Genomic DNA, 23219 nt, shown 5'->3' on the forward strand with positions numbered 1-23219 from the left:
CCAAAAAATGTCTGCAGCATTGAAAGTCCCCAATAACACAATGGCCTCCATCATTCTTAAATGGAATACGTTTGGAAATACCAAGACTCTTCCTAGAGCTGGCCACCCGGCCAAACTAATTATTCGGGGTCACTCTGACAGAGTTCCATAGTTCCTCTGTGGAGATGGGAGAATCTTCCAGAAGGACAAGCATCTCTGCAGCACTCCACCAATCAGGCCTTTATGGTAGAGTGGCCAGACGGAATCCACTCCTCAGTAAAAGGCACATAACAGCCTGCTTGGAGTTTGCCAAGGCACCTAAAGGACTCTCAGACCATGAGAAACAAAATTTTCTGGTCTGATGAAACCAAGATTGAACTCTTTGGCCTGAATGCCAAGCGTCACGTCTGGAGGAAACCTGGCACCATCCCTACGGTGAAGTATGTTGGTGGCAGAATTATGCTGTGGGGATGTTTTTCAGAGGCAGGAACTGGGAGACTGGTCAGGATCGATGGAAAGATTAATTGAGCAAAGTACAGAGAGATCCTTGATGAAAACCAGTTCCAGAGCACTTAGGACCTCAGACTGGGGCGAAGGTTTACCTTCCAACAGGAAAACGACCCTAAGCACACAGCCAAGACTACGCAGCAATGGCCTCGGGACAAGTCTCAGGATGCCCTTGAGTGGCCCAGCCAGAGCCAGCCAGAACCCGATCGAACATCTCTGGACCTGAAAATAGCTGTGCAGCGACGCTCCCCATCCAACCTGACAGAGCTTGAGAGGATATGCAGAGAAGGATGGGAGAAACTCCCCAAATACAGTTGTGCCAAACTTGTAGTGTCACACCCAAGAAGACTCGAGGCTGTAATCACTGCCAAAGGTGCTTCAACAGAGAACTGAGTAAAGGTTCTGAATACTTAAATGTTATATTTGAGTTTTTTCATTTTATTATTAGTAATTTCTTTCTCATTATGGGGTATTGTGTATATGTATTTGTATTTGTTATGGATCCCCATTAGCTGCTGCCAAGGTGCATTCGACATGTCAATAATACCTCTCACAAATATAAGTAGTGATGAGGTCAATCTCTCCTCCACTTTGAGCCAGGAGAGATTGACATGCATATTATTAATGTTAGCACTCTGGGTACATCCAAGGGTCAGCTGTGCTGCCCTGATTGAACAGTAGTGCAACAAAACTATGGCCTGTATGTCAGAGTCTATCTAGAAGATAGCGAAGGAGTCAGGCGCAGGACACAGGTAAGAGTAACAAACACTGATTTACTCAATCCAAAAACGTAACAAAATCCCGTTCCAAACAAGGACAAAACAGGACTCAAAATCCAACACACCGGAATACACGAAAGACGGAAAGGGAAGCCAGAGGGTTAAATAAGGAACATAATTATGAGATGGGAACCAGGTGTGTAAACAGACAAAACAAAAGGAAAAATGAAACATGGATCGGTGGCGGCTAGAAAGCCGGTGACGTCGACCACCGAACGTCGCCCGAACAAGGAGAGGGAACAGCTTCGGTGGAAGTCGTGACACTGTAGGACCTGCCTTGATGATATTGTGTTAAGAATGCAGAGTAGAGCTTTTTTATGGACAGACTTCTCCCCATCCTAGCTACTGTTGTTTAAACTGTTGTATGAGTTTAAAATCCACGGTTACTCCAAGCAGTTTATTCTCCTCAACATGTTCAATTACCACATTATTCATTACATTTTGTTGAGGTTTAGGGTTTAGTGAATGATTTGTCCCAAATACAATGCTTTTAGTTTTTGAAATATTTAGGATGAATTTATTCCTTTCCACCCATTCTGAAACTAACTGCAGCTCTTTGTTAAGTGTAGCAGTCATTTCAGTCACTGTGGTAGCTGGCGTGTATAGTGTTGAGTCATCTGTATACATACTGTGCCATCCATACAAAGACAGTGGCATGTTGTTAGTAAAGATTGAAAAAAGTAAGGGGCCTAGACAGCTGCCCTGATTCTACCTGGATTTTGTTGTAAAGGCTTCCATTAAAGAACACTCTCTGTGTTCTGTTAGACAGGTAACTCTTTATCCACAATATAGCAGAGGATGGAAAGCCACAACACCTACGTTTTCCCAGCAACAGACTATGTTTGATAATATCAAAACCCACACTGAAGTCTAACAAAACAGCCCTCACAATCTTTTTATCATCAATTTCTCTCAGCCAATCATCAGTAATTTCTGTAAGTGCTGTGCTTGTTGAATGTCCTTCCCTATAAGCGTGCTGAAAGTCTGTTGTTTGTTGGTAACAGGCTGATCGGTCGGCTATTTGAGCCAGTAAAGGGGGCTTTACTATCCTAGGCAGGGGAAGGACTTTTGCTTCCTTTCAGGGCTGAGGGCACACACTTTCTAGTAGGCTTAAATTGAAGATGTGGCAAATAGTAGTTGCAATATTGTCTGCTATTATCCTCAGTAATTTTCCATCCAAGTTATCAGACCCCAGTGGCTTGTCATTGTTGATAGACAACAACAGTTTTTTCACCTGTTCCTCACTTACTTTACGGAATTCAACATTACAGTGCTTGTCTTTCATAATTTGGTCAGATATACTTGGATGTGTAGTGTCAGTGTTTGTTGCTGGCATGTCATGCCTAAGTTTGCTAATCTTGCCAATGAAAGAATCATTAGAGTAGTTGGCAATATGGGTTTTGTGATGAATGAGCCATTTGATTCAATGAATGATGGAGCGGAATTTGCGTTTTTGACCAAAATTTAATTTAAGGTGCTCTAAAGCTTTTTACTATCATTCTTTATGTCATTTATCTTTGTTTCATAGTGTAGTTTCTTCTTTTTATTCAGTTAAGTGAAATTATTTGTCAATTTGCAGTGGGTTTGCCAATCGGTTGTAGAGCCAATAGACCTATTTGCCATTTATTTTGCCTCAGCCCTCTCAACCATACCATTTTTCAATTCCTCATCAATCCACAGGGATTTAACAGTTTTTACAGTCATTGTCTTAATTTATTTGACTAGACATATCAGTTAAGAACAATTCTTATTTACAATGTCAACCTACACCAGCCAAACCATAACCAGGACAACGCCGGGCCAATTGTGCACCGCCCTATGGTACTCCTGATCATGGCTGGTTGTGATACAGCCCGGGATTGAACCAGGGTCTGTAGTGACGCTGCGAGACACTTGGGAGCCCGCAGTGGGTGTATTTATTATTAGTAACTGTGATAAGCAATTTCAGGAATGTGTCAAGTGCAGCGTCTAGTTACACACCACGGACCAACAAATATTATTTACATCAACAACATAGGAACAGCTACAAAACATCTTGTATGACCTCTTTTACGCTACATTAGGCCCAGCCTTTGGAACTTTGATAACCTGAACCAGGTTGCAGGCACTAGATACAGTTTGAAGCTTTCTCTTGAGTGGGCAGCCTGATGAAAGCCAGTAATAATTCAATCATACATTATCAAGCATTTCACACATGCTATCCAGATACGGACTGTTAGCACTTGGTGGTCTATAGCACCTTTCCACCAGAATGGGCAGGTGAGGCATAATGAACCTGTAGCCATATTATTTCAACAGTATTTAACATGAGATCCTCTCTAAGCTTTACAGGAATATGTTTCTGAATATAAACAGCCACATCTCCACATTTGTCATTTCTGTCTTTTCAGTAGATGTTATAACCACGTATTGCTACCACTGTATCATCAAATGTATTATCTAAGTGAGTTTCAGACATTGTCAGAGTATGAATGTCATCTGTTACTAGCAAATTATTGATTTCATGAACCTTGTTTCTTCCTGCTAGGGCACACCACCTCAGTGCTAACAGTATAACTCTGGTTCATAGGCACATGATTACTGCATACAATAGCTGTAGGATCTGTAGAGGTATTCAGGGCAGTTAGAGGGACACAAATTAGGTTACTTACATTGTGTCTTCCAACACACCTGATATAATGTACATTTGCTAAAGCATTATGACAACTTAGCAACACAATGGTAGGGATTCCCTGAGCTGGGTTTGGGTCATTGTAGCGACACAATGGTAGGGATTCCCTGAGCTGGGTTTGGGTCATTGATGAGTCATTGTCTCAACGCAGCCTTATAATGCTGTGAAGGGATCCAGGAACCCAAATGATTTGGGTGGATCCCATACTCCTTATAAAACAAGCTTTGTTTCCAGAAGGTATCAACATTGTCAATAAATGTTACATCCACAGCGCTGCAATAGTCACGTAGCCAGTTATGGAGGGCTAAAAGTTTGCTGAAACGTTCAATGCCACGATTTAGGGAGGGCAGATATTATGGGGCGTATGTTGGTGTTAAGTAGTGACCCAATCAGTTCTTTAAAATCCATCTTCAGCTGTTCTGAGCTGCCCTGTGTGTAGATTGATGAGGGAGAAAAACGATTTAATCCATTTTAGAGTAAGGCTGTAACGTAACAAAATGTGGAAAAAGTCAAGGGGTCTGAATACTTTCCGAATGCACTGTATATCGAAAAAACATCACACAGATTACACCCTTCCCAATTAAGGGAATGGGAAAGGAGGATACCTAGTCAGTTGTATAACTGAATGCATTCAACTGAAATGTGTCTTCCACATTTAACCCCTCTGATTCAGAGAGCTGCGGAGGGCTGCCTTAATCAACATCCACATCTTCTGCGCCCAGGAACAGTGGGTTAACTGCCTTGCTCAGGGGCGGCCTTGCTCAACGACAATTAAGCTTTGCTCTATGGTGTAACACCATACAGATATCTATCAAAATGAATAAAAAATGTATAGAGGGTGTGGACTATTTGGAAAGCTGAGGGGAAGGTGGGGGACAGTTTTGAAAATGTTCACGTGGGCTGGCTGCGTTCATTCCTCTGAGTGACTCAGGCCTTTTACTGCCAGTTATGTGAAAGAGACCTTTGATAGAGTGCACATCTAAGAGGCCCTGTCATTTCCAGGTGTCACCTCAGGGAACAGACGGATATGCATGCAGACATACAGACAGGCAGACAGACAAGATACGTTCTGTGTGGCCTCGTCTCGGTTACTTAGATCAGTGTGCGTGAGGAAGAGATACATTGAGGATAGCATGAGTGATACTCAGTGGAGAGATGCCTGAGTGGTCCCGTCTGGAGGCGCGTGAAGAGCCTTTTGAGCCGGGTGACAGATTACAGGCCACTCATGTTGCCACGGTGACTGCCACAGCTGGCGGAGATGAATCACCCATCAGCGTTCTTCTGTAAACCACACGTACACAGCCGTATTCTGCTGACGAGTCTATCATTTATCTCTCTCCCTCCCTCTCTCTCTCGCTCTCTCTCTTTCTGTCTCTCTCTCTCTCTCTCGCTCTCTCTCTTTCTGTCTCTCTCTCTCTCTCTCTCGCTCTCTCTCTTTCTGTCTCTCTATCCCTGTCTTTCTTCCACATATCATTGACCGTGTCATTTCCCACTCCTCCTCCAGCATGTCTTGCCCACCAACACCCCCCCCCCGTCTTTCTCTCTTCCCTTCTCTCTCCATCTTTCAATCCTCTCCTATCAAATTGAACAAGCCTCTCTACCCCATCATCCCACTCGACCAGTCTATTACTCTCTTGTTCCTGGCTGAGTATCCCAGTGCCCAGCACCACACAGCAAGCAAATCACTGTTGACATTTTAAAAGGCACTTGATCAAATGGCACAGAGTGGGCTGGCTATGTGAAGGCCCATTTGTTCAATGAGCTCAACATCCCAGCAGACATGAGCATTTGTCTTTGACCAGGCCGGCTCAGAGTAGCTAAATCAAAGTGTCAGGCAAAGCCAGGCTCATAACCATAATCAGTCTGCTGCTGCTTGGACTATGTGATTGATACAGTCACAAACAGTGTGTGTGTGTGTGTGTGTGTGTGTGTGTGTGTGTGTCTACACACAAACCTCTTTATATACGTGTGTGTCTGTGTTAATGTCTGTGTACACATAATGAATTTCTCCTATTCCTCCCAGCTATCGGACTTTTGTCTCCGAGGACGCTGGCCCCAACACACTAGTTGCCACGGTACTGGCTAAGGACCCAGACGGTGATGGAATAGTGTACTCATTTACAGCTGGCAACGAGGAGGGCAACTTTGTCATTGACAGCCAGAAAGGTGACCATTTGTGGAATGCTTTGTACTTCTTTTATGATATGTCAATACTAATTGACACCAAAGGTTTATGAAAAAGCAACAATTTCAAAAGAAGCTCAGACTGTTTGTTATTGAAGTCATAAATACAAAGAACTACATTACTGTATATCCAGAGCTTTTCTTTTGTTCCCCTAACATAGTTTATTCTCTCATATAGAAAATAGTTCTGGCCTGTGTACTCTGTATTTTGTGGCTGTGCAATTTATCTTTTTTTTATTTACCCTCTGATCCGTAACCAGCAGGACATTTGTCTGACAGGGTGACATTTGTCAACCAACCCTTTCAATTCAATTTCACATGAGTTTTTCTATCATAGCTCACAATCTACAGCTTCTACACTCCCAGCCTCCATCTTGAGTCTATTTTCCCCTCTCATCCGTCCTCCCTTGCATCTTAAAGATAAGGCAAACGCCGAGCCTGCCCCAGGGATAAGAGACATAAGCGGTCGCTAGGGAAACGTTTTTATTTCATTTGTATTTTTTTACATTTTAGGAATACATTTTAGGGTCTCAACTTACTATAGAGAGTAAGAATAGTAGAATACACCAGGTGCAATTTTGGGCTGTCCTTCAGCAGTTTTTCTCTTGTTATGTCAGTCACTGAAAGTCACTCAATAAGCCATGTCAACCATTTTATGATTGGTAGTTAGTCTAGCCAGCTATCTGAACCATCTAAACCATTGATTTTGTTAGTCCTTCTAATTGAAATATCATATGAACATGGCATAAGTCATGGCAAAACGGGTAGAATTGCAGGAAATTAGCTTGAAAACTGCAAAAATGTTTCTCCGCCACATGGCAAAATGAGTAGAAATGCAGGACATTAGCTGTAAAAATGCAAATATTTTCTCTCTGCCCCGTGTCAAAATGAGTAGAATTGCATGCCATTTGCTATAAAATTGAAAAATGTTCTGTCTGCCCCATAGTAAAATGTGTAGAATTGCAGAAAACGGCAACATTATCTCTATGCCCAATGGCAATGTATAAAATTGCAGGAAATTAACTCTAATCTTTAATGTTTCTCTCCACTGTCGAGGGGGGTCACTAAAATGTTTTGCCGTGAGGTGGGGGGCCCTCAACCAAATCTTGCTTAAGGGCATAGCCCTGGGTAAAGAGCAGGCTACTGTAGGTTAATATGAGAACAGAACGTTTTTTAATGGAAATTAGTCACTTGCCAAAGAAATTATAATAATAAAAAAAACATATATACTGTACAGCAGGTTCTGTCACAAAATGACCTACTGTAGGTGACAAAGATCTAGATGGATATTGTAATTCGTCAGCATAGTAACAAACACTCACCTCGCAACTCAACCCAGCAGAGAGAAATATTTTCAGTTTTAAAGCTAATTTCCTGCAATTCAAAACATTATGCCATAGAGAGAAGGGAGCATTTAGCCATTTAAAGCTAATTTCCTGCTATTCTGCATATTTTCCATGTCTTATGTGTATTCATATGATACCAGGAGTCGAATCCCGACCGAATTCCTAAAAATGAAAAACGGAAGAAAAAACAGTTTGAACCCATTCTGGGTCCGGATCTGGCCCGCGGTCCGCCTATTGACTATGGCTGCTGTACAGTATGGCTAAAACAACATGAGACCGGCTAAGTACAGTATATTATAGTTAATAATTTTGTGTCTAGACTGTGGAGACCTCCTCTACCACAGACAATTAGTGAGCAAGAAGTAGACGAGTGAAAGAACTCAGAACCCTGCCTGTTGTTTTTAATCAGGAGGAGCAGTGAGAGATGAGTGATACAACAAGAGGAAAAACTCCCTGTGCTCTCTCTCTCTCACACATCAATTACTTTCCCCCAGATCACAAGAAGCTCATCCTGAACCCATTGATGTCGGTATTTACAGAGAGAACAGTTGACTCAGATGCTGTTCTCCTTTCGTTGATCCTTTTTTCCTCCTTGTTATGCAAAGGCAAGACAAGGAGAAAACAAGGACATCTAACGTGCATGTATGTAGCCTGGTTAACTTTTAGCCCTTGTCACCTTCACATGGGAATGGGGACCTCTTCTCAGCTGAGCTGGGTGAAAGTACAGTTGGGGACATAAAAAAAACATGTAATGTAACTGCACCAGCAGGGGAATATTTAAGAGACGTACTGAAATACATGGGCTATAGTTAGATAATTGCTAACGACATGGTAAGTCACATTAACAATGTAACTGGCTGCGGCAAAGGCATTTTGAAAAAGTAACGTTTTAATGTCTTCAATCATAGGTAGTGGTCCCTCGCTAAGGTTGAAATGGTCCTCTCGTCTCGTCTTTTCAGGGTTGATCCGGCTGCGCTCCATCCCCCCTCCCAAGCTCCAGGGCCTGGAGTACGTCCTCAACGTGACGGCTACGGACGACAACGCCTCCGGGGGGCCACACCCACTCTCTGCAACTGCCCGGGTCATCGTGGGTGTTGATGACGTCAATAACAACAAACCCATCTTTGAGAAGGTGAGGGAAAAGTATTGTGGATGATGTCCCTTTATACACACAGTAGTACATTGGACTGTATTCAGGAAAGTAGTGTTACAATTGTCTACCTATGTAGTCTTCTCTGTCAATGTCTTGCACTGTCTGTCTGTCTGTCTGTCTGTCTGTCTGTCTGTCTGTCTGTCTGTCTGTCTGTCTGTCTGTCTGTCTGTCTGTCTGTCTGTCTGTTTGTCTGACCTTCCAACTCTCTCTCTCTCTCTCTTGCTCTCTCTCCTACTTCCCCTGTCTTTCTACAGTATCCCCCTTATGTTTCCCCCAGAGCTCTGATTAGTGTACATGCTATTTGAAGACAGGGATTTTAATTAATTTATGAAAAAAGTAACTTATCATCATGATATACTATACCTGGCTAACTAACGTCCTCCTTAATTAGGAATGTGATGTATACTTGGTCTGAGAAGTCTTCATAAAGTCCATAAAGTCATGAGGTCCAGTGGATGGCTGGAAGGTGTCGAGGTGATACACTAGATGACCAAAAGTATGTGGACACCTGCTCGTCGTACGTCTCATTACAAAATCATGGGCATTAATATGGAGTTGGTTTCCCTTTGCTGCTATAACAGCCTCCACTCTTCTGGGAAGGCTTTCCACTAGATGCTGGAACATTGCTGCAGGGACTTGCTTCCATTCAGCCACAAGAGCATTAGTATGGTCAGGCACTGATGTTAGGCCTGGCTCACAGTCGGCGTTCCAATTCATCCCAAAGGTGTTGGATGGGGTTGAGGTCAAGGCTCTGTGCAGGCCAGTCAAGTTCTTCCAAACTGACCTCGTCAAACCATTTCTGTATGGACCTCGCTTTGGCACAGGGGCATTGTCATGAATCTTCTAGAATGGCATTGTATCCTGTAGCTTTAAGATTTCACTTCACTGGAACTAAGGGACATAGCCTGAACCATGAAAAACAGCCCCAGACCATTGTACCTCCTCCACCAAGCTTTACAGTTGGCACTATGCATTGGGGCAGGTGGCGTTCTCCTGGCATCCACCAAACCCAGATTCGTCCATCTGCGTGTTTCTTCACTCCAGTCCAATGGCGGTGAGCTTTTCACGGAACCCAAACCGGCTGCGCGCGTGTGTCATCGTGCATAAATGTATTTTGTCCCCCCACACCAAGCGCAATCACGACACGCAGATTAAAATATCAAAACACACTGAACCAATTACATTAATTTGGAGACAGGTTGAAAAGCATTAAACATTTATGGCAATTTAGCTAGCTTGCTTGCACTTGCTAGCTAATTTGTCCTATTTAGCTAGCTTGCTGTTGCTAGCTAATTTATCCTAGGATATAAACATTGAGTTGTTATTTTACCTGAAATGCACAAGGTCCTCTACTCTGACAATTAATCCACACGTAAAAAGGTCAACCGAATCGTTTCTAGTCATCTCTCCTCCTAGGCTTTTTCTTATGTTGACTTTATATTGCAATTGGCAACTTTCATAAATTAGGTGCCTTACCGCCACTGACGTCGTTCGTCATTCAGTCACCCACGTGGGTATAACCAATGAGGAGATGGCACGAGGGTACCTGCTTCTACAAACCAATGAGGAGATGGGAGAGGCAGGACTTGCAGCGCGATCTGCATCACAAAGAGAACTGACTTCTATTTCAGCCCTTGACAACGCAGGCGTTCGTTGGCGCGTGAGAGCAGTGTGGGTGCAATAATTGAATAATATTGATTTCCACATTTATTTTGCAACACTACACCGCTCGCGGTGTAGTCAGCCTGTTACACACTATGCGTTTCAGCACTCAGTGGTCCCCTTCTGTGATCTTGTTTGGCCTAGATGTTTCCACTTCACAATAACAGCACTTACAGTTGACCATGGCAGCTCTAGCAGGGCAGAAATTTGACGAACTGACTTGTTGGAAAGGTTGCATCCTAGGTGCTGAAAGTCTCTGAGCTCTTCATTAAGGCCATTCTACAGCCAATGTTTGTCTATGGAGATTGCATGGCGGTGTGCTCAATTTTATACACGTTTCACCAACAGGTGTGGCTGCAATAGTCAAATCCACTAATTTGAAGGGTCCACATAATTTTGCATATATAGTATGTTCTTAGTACTTTGATATTCCTATTGCTAATATGTATAGTTTCCTGTTGGGCATATTGTGATCTCTCTCTCTCTCTCTCTACTAACAGTATTTTACTTGTATGTGTATTAATTTAACAGAGCTCTAGTGAGTCACTGGAGACTCTGTCTCTGGGGTAGACTCATCAAGGTTAAGGTAGACATGATACCAGGGAAAGGCAGGGTGGGTGGGGCAATGTTGAGTTGTGGTTTGATGCGGTGGTGGACCTTCAAAGAAAGGAATGGTATTGCTCTATTTTCAATCCTATCACATGTACTGTGCAAATGTCTACATAGTACAATGAGTATTTTCTAACCTAATTTCTGGATTCAGTCTGAACCCACCCCATCTGCCATTTCTTTTTTTTCGTTATCTTTCTGTCTCTCTCTCCCACACCTTATTTTCCCTCCCTCCCTCTCTCAGTGTCAGAAGTACAGGGAGCAGGCGTCTGTGTTGGAGAACCAGCCCACAGGGACCTTCGTGCTGCAGGTGCACGCGGTGGATGCAGACGAGGGGGCCAATGGGAAGGTCAAGTATGGCCTGATGCACAGAGACAGAGCCATGCCTGCCTTCAGAGTCCATCCTGACACAGGTAGGTACAGAGGGCAAGGATCCCAGTTAGCTGTGGTGGTACTTGTTGAATTAGCCATAACCAAGCAGGATGTGTAGCATGGAAACAATAAGGATTTAAGACCAGGGGTAAATGCGTAACAGGTTTAACAATTCCCATGCAGTCTTGATACTCTTAATAATATATATTTTTAATGGTATTGTCAAATAAATGCCCTTTACATACCTGTGCAATTGAAATGAAGTATTACACCTCATACTTAATTTCTATTTATCGACCCATCGATCACGTTTTGCAGTATAACAATGTACTGTTTTAATCATAAATGGACCCAGGATAAATATAACAATAATCAATCATGTCATGACAAATACAGCTATCCTATTAACGAGGTGTGACTAAGTTCTTGAGTTTTTCCCGACCACTCAGGAAAAAACTCAGGAAACAAAATTATAGAACAAAACTAGGGCCCAGAGCATTTCCTCAATTTCATGGTCACATAGTTACCTCATGAAAAACTCAGGGGCCCTAGTGATGACCTTAGGCATCTGACCTCTGTGTCAGGTGTGATCGTGACGGCACGGCGGTTCGACCGGGAACGTCAGAGAGAGTACTCCATCACAGTGACGGCTACAGACTGGGCAGACGAGCCCCTCATAGGGATCTGTCAACTCAACGTCCTCATCCAGGACCACAATGACAACAGCCCCAAGTTTGAGAACCTGCGCTACGAGTGTGAGTGTCGTGTTATACATAATAATACATATGATAAAAGTATAATATAATACTAATACATATGATTGATGGCAGACTGACCATTCGTTATCATGATATAGACTATTAACCAAAGCTCTTAGAAAAGGTTTTATGTACTATGCGTTATGCATAGTAACTCTTTACTTAATGTAAGCATACATAAACATACATAAGCATTTAAACAAATGATTTGTGGTCTGTTGATTCAGTCTATACTGTTCGCCAAAGTTGTGACAGAACGTGACCTTGCTCCAGAGTGAGGAGCATATTGTTTGGTCTATATTGTCTCTCACAGACTTTCTGAGAGAGGACACCATGATCGGCACCAGTTTCCTGCGTGTGGCGGCGCACGATGATGACTTTGGCACCAACGCCGTCGTCACCTACTCCATGTCCCAGGAGCAGCCTGAGTACCTGAGGGTCAACCCTGTTACCGGCTGGGTGTACGTCAACCAGCCCATATCACAGGTCTGTCACATAACCAGTGTGGTGGAATTATTGCAATCAAAAGGAGAGACTTAGATTTCTTCAAAATCATCAAACGTTATTATTTAATTAGTGCAGTAATGGAGCTGGTCGGTAATCACCCCTGGAGGTGATCACTGAGAACTCAACCAGCTGGTCGGTAATCACCCCTGGAGGTGATCACTGAGAACTCAACAAGCTGGTCGATAATCCCCCCTGGAGGTGATCACTGAGAACTCAACCAGCTGGTTTGAGCCACAGCATTTTATAGCAAAGTCCATCCTCTTTCAGTCTACTTGACAAACAACAGATGTATGGAATGGGTCACAAGGTTAAGATTTGTATGAAAAATACTTAGAATTCACAGCAGACAGTATGTCATTGTGTAGAGACCAGGGTCTGTCCCTGGAGGCATCTCTCCCTGGTACCTTAAAGAACAGAAACATTAACTCATGCTCTGGAATGCGGTATCATCCAAAGACATCGTAAATCTTCCAGAAGCCCATCCTCAGTAGAACACACACAGATGAGCATTCTAACAACCCCTTATTCTGTTGCATAAAACAACCATTTGATGCAAGAACAGCATTATAACATAATCTTGTAATTTCCACCATACCAGTCAGTCAATCAGCCCATCTAACATGTCAGTCAATAAGTCAGTCAACCAGCCAGTCAACCAGCCCATTTCACAGGTCATTTAACCAGACAGTCAGCCTGCCCATATCACAGGTCAGTCAACCAGTCAGTCAACCAGACAGTCAACCATCCCAAATCACAGGTCAGCCAACCAGTTAGTCAACCAGCCCGTATCACAGGTCAGTCAACCAGTCAGTCAACCAGTTAGTCAACCATCTCAAATCACAGGTCAGCCAACCAGTTAGTCAACCATCCCAAATCACAGGTCAGCCAACCAGTTAGGGGAGGGTGTAGGGATTAAGGCTTACGGTTAGGGTTAGCAGTAACCAGATCTTATTCTCTCGCTATTGTTTTGATGGCAGAGGTCCTACATCACACGGGAAGTAGTTGCCACGGATGGGGGGAATCGCAGCACATCTGTGGAGCTGTCTGTCACCATTACCAATGTGAAGAACCAGCCCCCGCAGTGGGAAAAGGACAGCTACAGCGTGGTCATCCCAGAGAACACAGCCAGGGACACTTCCATCGTGGTGCGTGGAACAGTCCGGGTACCAGCCTGGGTGGCATGGGAAGTCTATCCCATTATGGACTTTCGGGGTGTCTTTGTTTTGACCATTCGGTTTGCTGGCTGCACACACGTTACTCAAGCGTTTGGAAAATATTTGAGGAATTGTTCAATTGCAGGCTCAGATTTAGTCAAGGAGCACTAATTGACTTGACCAACCTGCTGTAATTTATAATGGAATTTACTCAACAACTGAATAAATGTAATATTATACAGAAAATCCCATTGAATGTTTTTGTCGTAATTCCCTCGCAAAAAAATATTGTTTACTCTCCGTTTACATCAGACGATCAAAGCAACCTCGTTGCTCGGCGACCCCAGGGTGACTTACAACCTGGAGGAGGGCGTGGTCCCGGAGACTAACATGCCTGTGCGGTTCTACCTGTCGCCCAACCGCGAGGACGGCTCTGCCTCCATCCTGGTGTCGGAGCCGCTGGACTATGAGACCACACCCAGTTTCTCCCTGAGGGTGCGGGCTCAGAACGTGGCGGCAGTACCACTGGCTGCATTCACCACCATCTATGTCAACGTCACAGGTAGGTCTCAGCTCAGACACCCTGCAAACACCTCATCACAAGGGGGCAAATCCTAACTTCCACTTATGTCAAAATTTTTGCATGGATGTCAGTGGGAGACTTAGTGAACATTTGACTTAAGAGGAAGTTAGAGCCGCCCCTGGGTGAACTGTAAGCATTCACTATTGTCTTCAATAGACATTGATTCATGACTCATCTTTTTCTTCTTCTCAGCTGTATATATCTCGTATTCTTTGAAAGCTGTAATTTTATACATCCAGTTGCACAAAGTTCAGTGAGAAAACTCCATACGGAACCCTTTTTTTAACTTGAAATAGTCTCATGACAGTTTTGATTATAGGTGCAGAAATATATTTTCAAATAAGGATTTGTCATATGTTGTCCCTCAGACGTGAACGACAACGTTCCCTTCTTCACCTCCTCCATCTATGAGGCATCAGTGACTGAGGGAGCCAAGGTGGGGACCATGGTCCTCCAGGTGTCTGCTCACGATAAGGACCTGGGTCTCAACGGACAGGTTAGTGGCACATCCACATCTAACATAACACAACAAAATATCCATTGACCCATCCATAACTTAGCATCACATAGTTGTGGTGGTCAAGCAGGTTGGGATTATGTGTTATTCTGCCTGTGGGGCTTTGACCGTACAACTGTGAAGCTATGCAACACTATAATGATAGTGTTTGCAGTGACTCGAGTCTCTATGAACAGTCATGTGACTCATACATAGAACAATTACTCCCCTTCACCGTTTATCGTTGGTGATTCCATCTGTTACAGTGACCACATGGATGTGATAGAATGATCCTTTACGGATTCCATATTAGGAAGTTGTCCAATTTATGTAATGTGTTGACTTCCTAATATGGATGCCGTACAGAAGTCAGAAATCTCCTAATATGGATACCGTAATTAACTGTACTCTGTCCCTGTCCTATAGATCACCTACTCCCTCCTGAGTGACAGTAGTGGGGACCACCGTCTGTTTCGTGTGGATCCAGAGCTAGGCTCCATCTATACAGAGGCGGTTTTTGACCGCGAGGCACAGGGATCCTACCTACTGGAGGTGCAGTCTGAAGACAGCATGGAGTCAGCACGGCCCGGGAGGAACAAACAGCCCAACTTTGGTGAGGGCTGGGTTGTATATATTAGGGCATAACATAGCAAAAAGGTTTGCAGTGATGTTTTGGTATCTTATAAATATGCCCTGATTTGACTACTGCAGTCCTGTAAAAACACAAAAGGCAGTGGCTGCGGAGCCGACTTTTCTCGGACCAGAAGCTTTTGTGCATATCACGTTCTAAGCATGTGTTTCTTTACCTCTATTTTCCACACAAATCTGTGTGCTCTCCTTCCCTTCACATTTCTCACTGTCAATCTTGAATGATTATTATTCAACATTTCCCGGTGATACGTCCATGCAGCATCTGCATACCAACCATTTGATCTCAGTTTTATGAGGATATGTATTTAGATCTTCTTGAGTTACACTGTGTTGTTTGGAAGTAGCCTACAGCATTGTTCTAAATTATGTGGCCTACCTGTGTATTTTGCCTAGTGGCCTACCTGTGTATTTTGCCTAGTGGCCTACCTGTGTATTTTGCCTAGTGGCCTTCCTGTGTATTTTGCCTAGAGGCCTACCTGTGTATTTTGCCTAGTGGCCTACCTGTGTATTTTGCCTAGTGGCCTTCCTGTGTATTTTGCCTAGTGGCCTTCCTGTGTATTTTGCCTAGTGGCCTACCTGTGTATTTTGCCTAGTGGCCTACCTGTGTATTTTGCCTAGTGGCCTTCCTGTGTATTTTGCCTAGTGGCCTACCTGTGTATTTTGCCTAGTGGCCTACCTGTGTATTTTGCCTAGTGGCCTTCCTGTGTATTTTGCCTAGTGGCTACCTGTGTATTTTGCCTAGTGGCCTACCTGTGTATTTTGCCTAGTGGCCTTCCTGTGTATTTTGCCTAGTGGCCTACCTGTGTATTTTGCCTAGTGGCCTACCTGTGTATTTTGCCTAGTGGCCTTCCTGTGTATTTTGCCTAGTGGCCTACCTGTGTATTTTGCCTAGTGGCCTACCTGTGTATTTTGCCTAGTGGCCTACCTGTGTATTTTGCCTAGTGGCCTTCCTGTGTATTTTGCCTAGTGGCCTACCTGTGTATTTTGCCTAGTGGCCTACCTGTGTATTTTGCCTAGTGGCCTTCGTGTGTATTTTGCCTAGTGGCCTACCTGTGTATTTTGCCTAGTGGCCTTCCTGTGTATTTTGCCTAGTGGCCTACCTGTGTATTTTGCCTAGTGGCCTTCCTGTGTATTTTGCCTAGTGGCCTACCTGTGTATTTTGCCTAGTGGCCTTCCTGTGTATTTTGCCTAGTGGCCTACCTGTGTATTTTGCCTAGTGGCCTTCCTGTATATTTTGCCTAGTGGCCTACCTGTGTATTTTGCCTAGTGGCCTACCTGTGTATTTTGCCTAGTGGCCTTCCTGTGTATTTTGCCTAGTGGCCTACCTGTGTATTTTGCCTGTTGAGTTTTGGCCACATGAGAGGGTTTTTTGTCATACAGTAATGTTATACTATGCTATTATATTCAGTTCTGTTATGTAGAATACTATCATTATGTGATTGTGCAGACATTGATTCAGCTTTGATCTAACTTGATTAAACAAGCCCCATTCGCCAGAGTAGTGTAACGTTTGTCGTCGGAAGGAGACCAAGGTGCCGCGTGGTAGGCGTACATGATTTTATTTAAATGTTCCACCAAGAAAAAACAATAAACAATACAACGAACGAAAAGCTTCGTCGTGCAAACTACATGCACTCAAACAAAGACAAGATCCCACACTGAAGGAGGGAAAAAGGGCCGCCTAACTATGATCCCCAATCAGAGACCATGAAAGACAGCTGCCTCTGATTGGGAACCACACTCGGCCAAACACAAATAAATAGAGAACATAGAATGTCCACCCAAATCCCACCCTGACCTAACCAAACATAGAGAATAACAAGGATCTGTAAGGTCAGGGCGTGACAAGTAGCCTGTTTTGAATTTTTACAAGTAGAACAGAGACTGTGCGTAAATTAGAGCAAAAACACATGCTTAGAAGCGTCGGGATCTTTAGTCCAGAGAAAAATAGGTCAGAAAAGTTGGATCCGCAGCCCAAAAATAAAACATTAAGTACTGTAATGTGTATAGCTAGGACTGTTAAACCCAATGTGCTCAGCTGAAACAAAGTACAAAAGGAATTCATGCACTGTGCACATTGTTTTACATAGACAATAAATGCCTATAGCATTCTATTTGCCTCCTGCGAGGGCATATGAAAAGAGAATCTTTCATTTCATTCATTCTAACAGCGTAACCAGACAGCCTCTTGTCTCTTCCCTGTAGAGAAACTCTCTGAGGGTTGTGGTACATCATTTTACAAAAACATCTAATTTCGCAGTTTGCTGTTCAGAAATCTGAATTTTGTTTTTGGCTTGGTCCTTCGTGATGGCAGAATTAAGAATTAACTCTGTTTCGGTATCGCAGGTGATGTAATAGGAAGCTTTGCTTTACGAATGAGGTTTTTTTAACAAATGTTTGTGGAGAAGGTATTAGAGGTAAGGGTGATGGTTTGGAACAGCAAAGCCTCCTCTCCGGGGGATGTGAGGGGGCTGCTTAGCATTTCCAATGAGCCTTAGCGCTGTGTTGGCGTTGTCTTCTGCCACATATCTGCACCAGCAGAAGGGCTCATCTCCTTAGCAAATACTACCTGTCTGTTGGGAGAGGGAGGAAAAGGAAAGAGAGGGGGGGTAGATGGGGATAGGGCCAGGGAGAGAGGGAGAGGGAGGGAGGAAGAGAGAGCGTGCAGAGAAAAGCAGAGAGATGTGGTGGAAATAGAAGCACATCTGTATACATGGCCATGTTACATGACCTTCTAAACATACCACTTACGACAAAAATGTCAGCAACCTTTTTAGAGAAAGATAATCATGTTTGAGTTAAAAAAAATAAAGGTCTGAAAATGGACCCAGACAGACAGAGACGTAAACACTTGTCGAGTCATAAATATTTTATCATCCCAGAGGAGAGGTGGATAGGTTCTTCATCTGTTTTCTTTTAGAAAAGTCTGTTCCTGAGAAGGTCTACCTAATCACAGTTGTTTTCTGCCAAAATGTAACCCGGCTAAAACCATGGTTGAATCATTTCTGTCATTTCAAACACCTAATCGAGAATAACACTATTTCTGATTCCCTTGTCAAGTGAGGCACATTACATTGGGTTAAGTGCTTCTCTCCCCTTCAAAAGTGTAGTTGGCTCACACTGTGACTGCCGACATCCTCTGATGTAAAGAGGGATTGGATGGAAAGAGAAGTGTTAGGATGATAGGAGAGAGAGAGCGGAGGATGACATACCGAGTTGTAGCTCCATGGCGTTTAATCTCCTTCCTCTTGTCGTTCTTCTTGCAGACACAGCATATGTGCGGGTTTTCATCAGCGACGTGAACGATAACAAACCCGTCTTTGCTCAGCGTCTCTATGAAGTCGGCATTGACGAGGATGCAGATGTCGGCCTGGCTGTTGTCACCGTCGGAGCTAATGACGAAGACGAAGGTATGGGAAGGAAGGATGAGATGACAGGGGAAGAAAGAGAGAGGATAAAAACAGGGATGACACATTGGCAGTCATGGCAGTGTTACACATTGATAACATTTCTATTTTCTAGGGAGTGCAGGTTATGGCACTGGGGCAGTGAGGAAGGTAACCTGGCACAGGTTTAACATTTCATGGGGACTTTTGAAACCTGAGGGGGAAAGTCTGTTTTTCACATTTTGTACTTGGCCAAAACTGTCCTTGGTGTGACACTACACTTTGGTCAGGGGTGACTGACTGTCAATGAAATAATGACATTTTCCCAAATGCCGGACTCAGTGAGACAGTGAGGGCAGTGAAGGGTTACAAATGTTAAAAAATCTGGATTCAGTTCTGATTAAATCATGCTGAGACGAGCTGAGCCACCCTGTGCTACATCAGGACGCAGCCATTTAATCGTCAAGTAATGCCACACCACATGTTCTAAAAAGACAGACACACTCCTACACAGTAGGAGGGTGGGATTTGGTGTGATAAACCAGCTCATCCCTGATTCAGCAGCAACACTCGGCGTAATATCCCTTTATCGGCCATGTTTTGGCTTGTTAATCAAGCATTTATCGCAAGCGGGGTCGGTGCGGCTTAGCTTGTAGTATATGTAGCACTAGCCTCAACCAAGCCATGATGAATGACCAGAAAGCACCAGCCCCCAACATTGAAAGTTAGCAGTTCTGCCCGGGAGCCTAAGCCCAATCTGTCTTGTTTAAAAAATCCACACATGGGCTCGACTGCAGTATAAGCTTATTGGAGAGCCCAGAGGGAGCGCTTTGTCTACTGATTTGTGTTAACAGCAGAGATTAGACTAGCATTTACATTGGGCTTTAACACAACAGACTGATTGAAAGGGGAGCCATGAAACATACAGGGGATTAATTTATCTGGGTAACGTAAACCCACTGGATGGTGTCCATGGAGACACAGCAGAGACGTTCAGATATCTACTTCCTCATTGGTCCATTTCTCAAACCCTCAAGGTGACATAGGCAGGAGTTCAATTTGGCAGGTGTACCTTACACAGGAATGGAGTCCTACCACCTGTTTACATACAGCAGAGTCTGTTTCTGCTCTACCCAACATGTCATTGTCTTGTTAACAAGGTAACAATAACATCAACTTGTTGAATGCAGGAACAGTCTGGCACATAATGCTAGCTAACAATGAGGTATGTCCAAAAAGGACCTGCATTAGACCAGCATCCTGTCCAGGGGGTGTACTTGTACAGTACGTCAAGCTGCCCCACGCTACAGAAACAGGAGATAGGCTCTTGCCAAAGCTACTTACGTACTTTTGTCCAAAATGGCACCCTATTTTCTATATAGTACACTTTAGAGCACTATGCAGGGAAAAGGGTGCAATTTCAGACTTGCCCTAACTCTAAGAACAGCATCCAGAACTCCACCTTCCAGAATGTCAATTTCTTCCCTCCCTGGTCCCACCACAGGTGCCAACGCCAAGCTGCGTTACCAGATCACATCGGGCAACACCGGAGGGGTGTTTGACATGGAGCCTGAAGTGGGAACCATCTTCATCGCCCAGCCTCTGGACTACGAGCTGCAGAAGAGGTACAAGCTGCTGGTGCTGGCATCGGATGGGAAGTGGGAGGACTACGCCGCTGTGGTGGTCAATGTGGTCAACAAGAACGACGAGGCTCCAGTCTTCTCTATGAATGAGTACTACGGCTCAGTGACCGAGGAGCTGGATGGCTCGCCGGTCTTTGTGCTTCAGGTGTGTGTCTCAGAGTTTTTTCTCTAACCTGGGTGCCAGTCTGGTTCAGCTTGTGCAGTCAGGTACCGAGGCTCACACAATCATGTAAAATGTATGCTTCTGTATGTCATACTGTACATGTGCTAGACGTAGCTGGTGACTACAATGGATATCACTCTACAAGATATTTCTGTCTCTAGCCTGAGTGCCTGTCTGTTTCTGCTTGAGTCAAGACATAGTTTTGTTGTTTGACAAGCCAGGGGTTCATTTTGAATGCACAAACAGTCAGGTACCCAGAATAATCTTTATCAAGCATAAACATCAAATCCATGCTTCTGTATGTCATGCATGTACATAACTAGTCTACTTTCTACTTCATAACCAATGGCTGAGAAGATAGATTGATGGGCTTTATGCTTATAAAGAGAGGCACACACACACACACCGATGTTGATGAGTTTTGTGTGTCTTTCCAGGTTACAGCCATAGACCCAGACAAGGATGCAGACCAAGTCGCCGTGCGCTACTCTCTTCATGGTCAGGGATCGGAGTCTAAGTTTGTGATCGACGAGATCACAGGGAAAATGTACGCCCAGAAGACACTGGACCGCGAGGAGCGGGCAGTGTGGCGCTTTGTGGTCCTGGCCACAGACGAGGAAGGGGAGGGGCTCACCGGCTTCACTGATGTCATCATCAACGTGTGGGACATCAATGACAATGCGCCTTCCTTCGTCTGCGTGCCCGACGCCTGTCACGGCAACGTGGCCGAGAACTCACCCCCAGGTACCTTCGTCATGGAGATGACGGCGACGGACCTTGATGACACGGCGGTGGGTCAGAACGCTATCCTCTCCTACCGTATCATCGAGAACGTGCATGACGCAGGAGCCGCCAACTTCTTCACCGTTGACGCCAGTACAGGCACCATCTCAGTTGCAACCGGTGGGTTGGACAGGGAGGTGGCAGAGCGGCACCAGCTGGTGGTTGAAGCCAAGGATGGAGAGGGTATGATGGGCACGGCTACCGCCACTATCATCATCACGGACCTGAATGACCATACCCCCCGGTTCAAAGACAAGTGGTGCGGGGCTCGTGTGTCTGAGAGCAGCCCTCCAGACTCAACCGTGCTGAAGCTGGATGCTGTGGACCCAGACTCAGGGCCTCACGGCCTGCTGGGCTTCAGTGTGGTGGCAGGGGACCAGGGGGAGAGGTTCTACATGGTGAGCCACAAAGCAGAGCAGTCTGGAACTCTGAGGCTGAGAAAGAGGCTGGATTACGAGAGGCCCGGCGAGCAACAATTCAACCTCACCATTCGTGTGAAGGACTCCGACTTCTCCAGCCTCATCCACTGCATCATCCAGGTGGTGGACGAGAATGACCACGTCCCAGTGTTCGCCCCCACCTCCTACCCCCTCGCCCCTCTGCCAGAAGATGTTGCAGTGGGAACCAGTATCACCCAGGTGACGGCCAGCGACTTAGACTCTGACCTGAATGGGGAAATAATCTATAGCATCTCCCCAGAGTCAGACCTGTACGGCCATTTCACAGTGGACGGAAACGGCATCATGACCGTGACCTGCCCGCTGGACAGAGAAATTGTGGCAGAGTACCAGCTGGTTGTCCTAGCGACAGACCAGGGTAGTCCAGCCTTGACGGGTAGCACCACGGTCCAGCTGAGCTTGCTGGATGTAAATGACAATGGGCCAGAGCTGGAGGTGACCTATAACCCTGTCCTCTGGGAGAACAGCCCTGCTCCACAGGTGGTGTGGCTCAACCAGACCTCCACCCTGCTCCACGTTATCGACAGGGACTCCCTTGAGAACGGGCCTCCCTTCTCCCTCTCTCTCCCTCGCCTCTACGCCCCTGACTTCCATCTGCAAGACCATGGCGATGGCACGGCAACGCTCACGGCACTGCACCGCTTCGACCGCGAGCGGCAGAGGGAGTTCTTCCTGCCCGTGGTCATGACGGACAGTGGTCGTCCGCCAATGACGGTCACCAACACACTCACCGTCACTGTGGGCGACCAAAACGACAATGCCCACCAGGAGGGAGAGAAGGAGATTTACGTCCACAGCCGGAGGGGTGAGTTCCTCACTTTAAGACAAGTGTCAGACAACTTTCAGTCAACTTTTGGTATTCATGAAGTGCCTAAGAGTAGGAGAGTCTGAGAGTAAGAATGTTTGAGAGGAGTGTCTGGGAGTAGGAGTGTCTGAGAGAAGGAGTGTCTGAGAGAAGGAGTGTCTAGGAGTGTCTGAGAGAAGGTGTCTGAGAGAAGGAGTGTCTGAGAGTAGGAGTGTCTAGGAGTAGGAGTGTCCAGGAGTGTCTGAGAGTAGGAGTGTCTATGAGTGTCTGAGAGTATGGGTGTCTGAGAGAAGTGTCTAGGAGTGTCTGAGAGAAGGAGTGTCTGAGAGTAGAAGTGTCTAGGAGTAGGAGTGTCTAGGAGTGTCTGAGAGTAGGAGTGTCTAGGAGTGTCTGAGAGTAAGAGTGTCTGAGAGAAGGGGTGTCTAGGAGTAGGAGTGTCTAGGAGTGTCTGAGAGTAGGAGTGTCTGATAGTTGGAGTGTCTGAGAGAAGGAGTGTCTGAGAGGAGTGTCTGAGAGTAGGAGTGTCTGAGAGAAGGAATGTCTGAGAGTAGGAGTGTCTGAGAGTAGGAG

The 23219-nt window shown here is 45.0% G+C and overlaps 1 protein-coding gene across 1 annotated transcript in view; it reads left to right on the forward strand.

The window, feature by feature from the left end:
• Positions 1-23219, forward strand: part of LOC115108926 (neural-cadherin-like) — a 141981-nt gene that overhangs the window by 64701 nt on the left and 54061 nt on the right. The window contains exons 7-18 of the mRNA XM_065009804.1: positions 5960-6102; positions 8426-8598; positions 11135-11303; positions 11847-12017; positions 12334-12506; positions 13505-13672; positions 13994-14243; positions 14633-14760; positions 15187-15373; positions 18678-18821; positions 20302-20585; positions 21041-22649. Of these exons, the coding sequence (XP_064865876.1) occupies positions 5960-6102; positions 8426-8598; positions 11135-11303; positions 11847-12017; positions 12334-12506; positions 13505-13672; positions 13994-14243; positions 14633-14760; positions 15187-15373; positions 18678-18821; positions 20302-20585; positions 21041-22649 (3599 nt within the window). The remainder of the gene's footprint in view (positions 1-5959; positions 6103-8425; positions 8599-11134; positions 11304-11846; positions 12018-12333; positions 12507-13504; positions 13673-13993; positions 14244-14632; positions 14761-15186; positions 15374-18677; positions 18822-20301; positions 20586-21040; positions 22650-23219) is intronic.

The sequence above is a fragment of the Oncorhynchus nerka genome, linkage group LG25, assembly GCF_034236695.1.
Source record: "Oncorhynchus nerka isolate Pitt River linkage group LG25, Oner_Uvic_2.0, whole genome shotgun sequence".
NCBI classification, from domain to species: Eukaryota; Metazoa; Chordata; class Actinopteri; order Salmoniformes; family Salmonidae; genus Oncorhynchus; species Oncorhynchus nerka.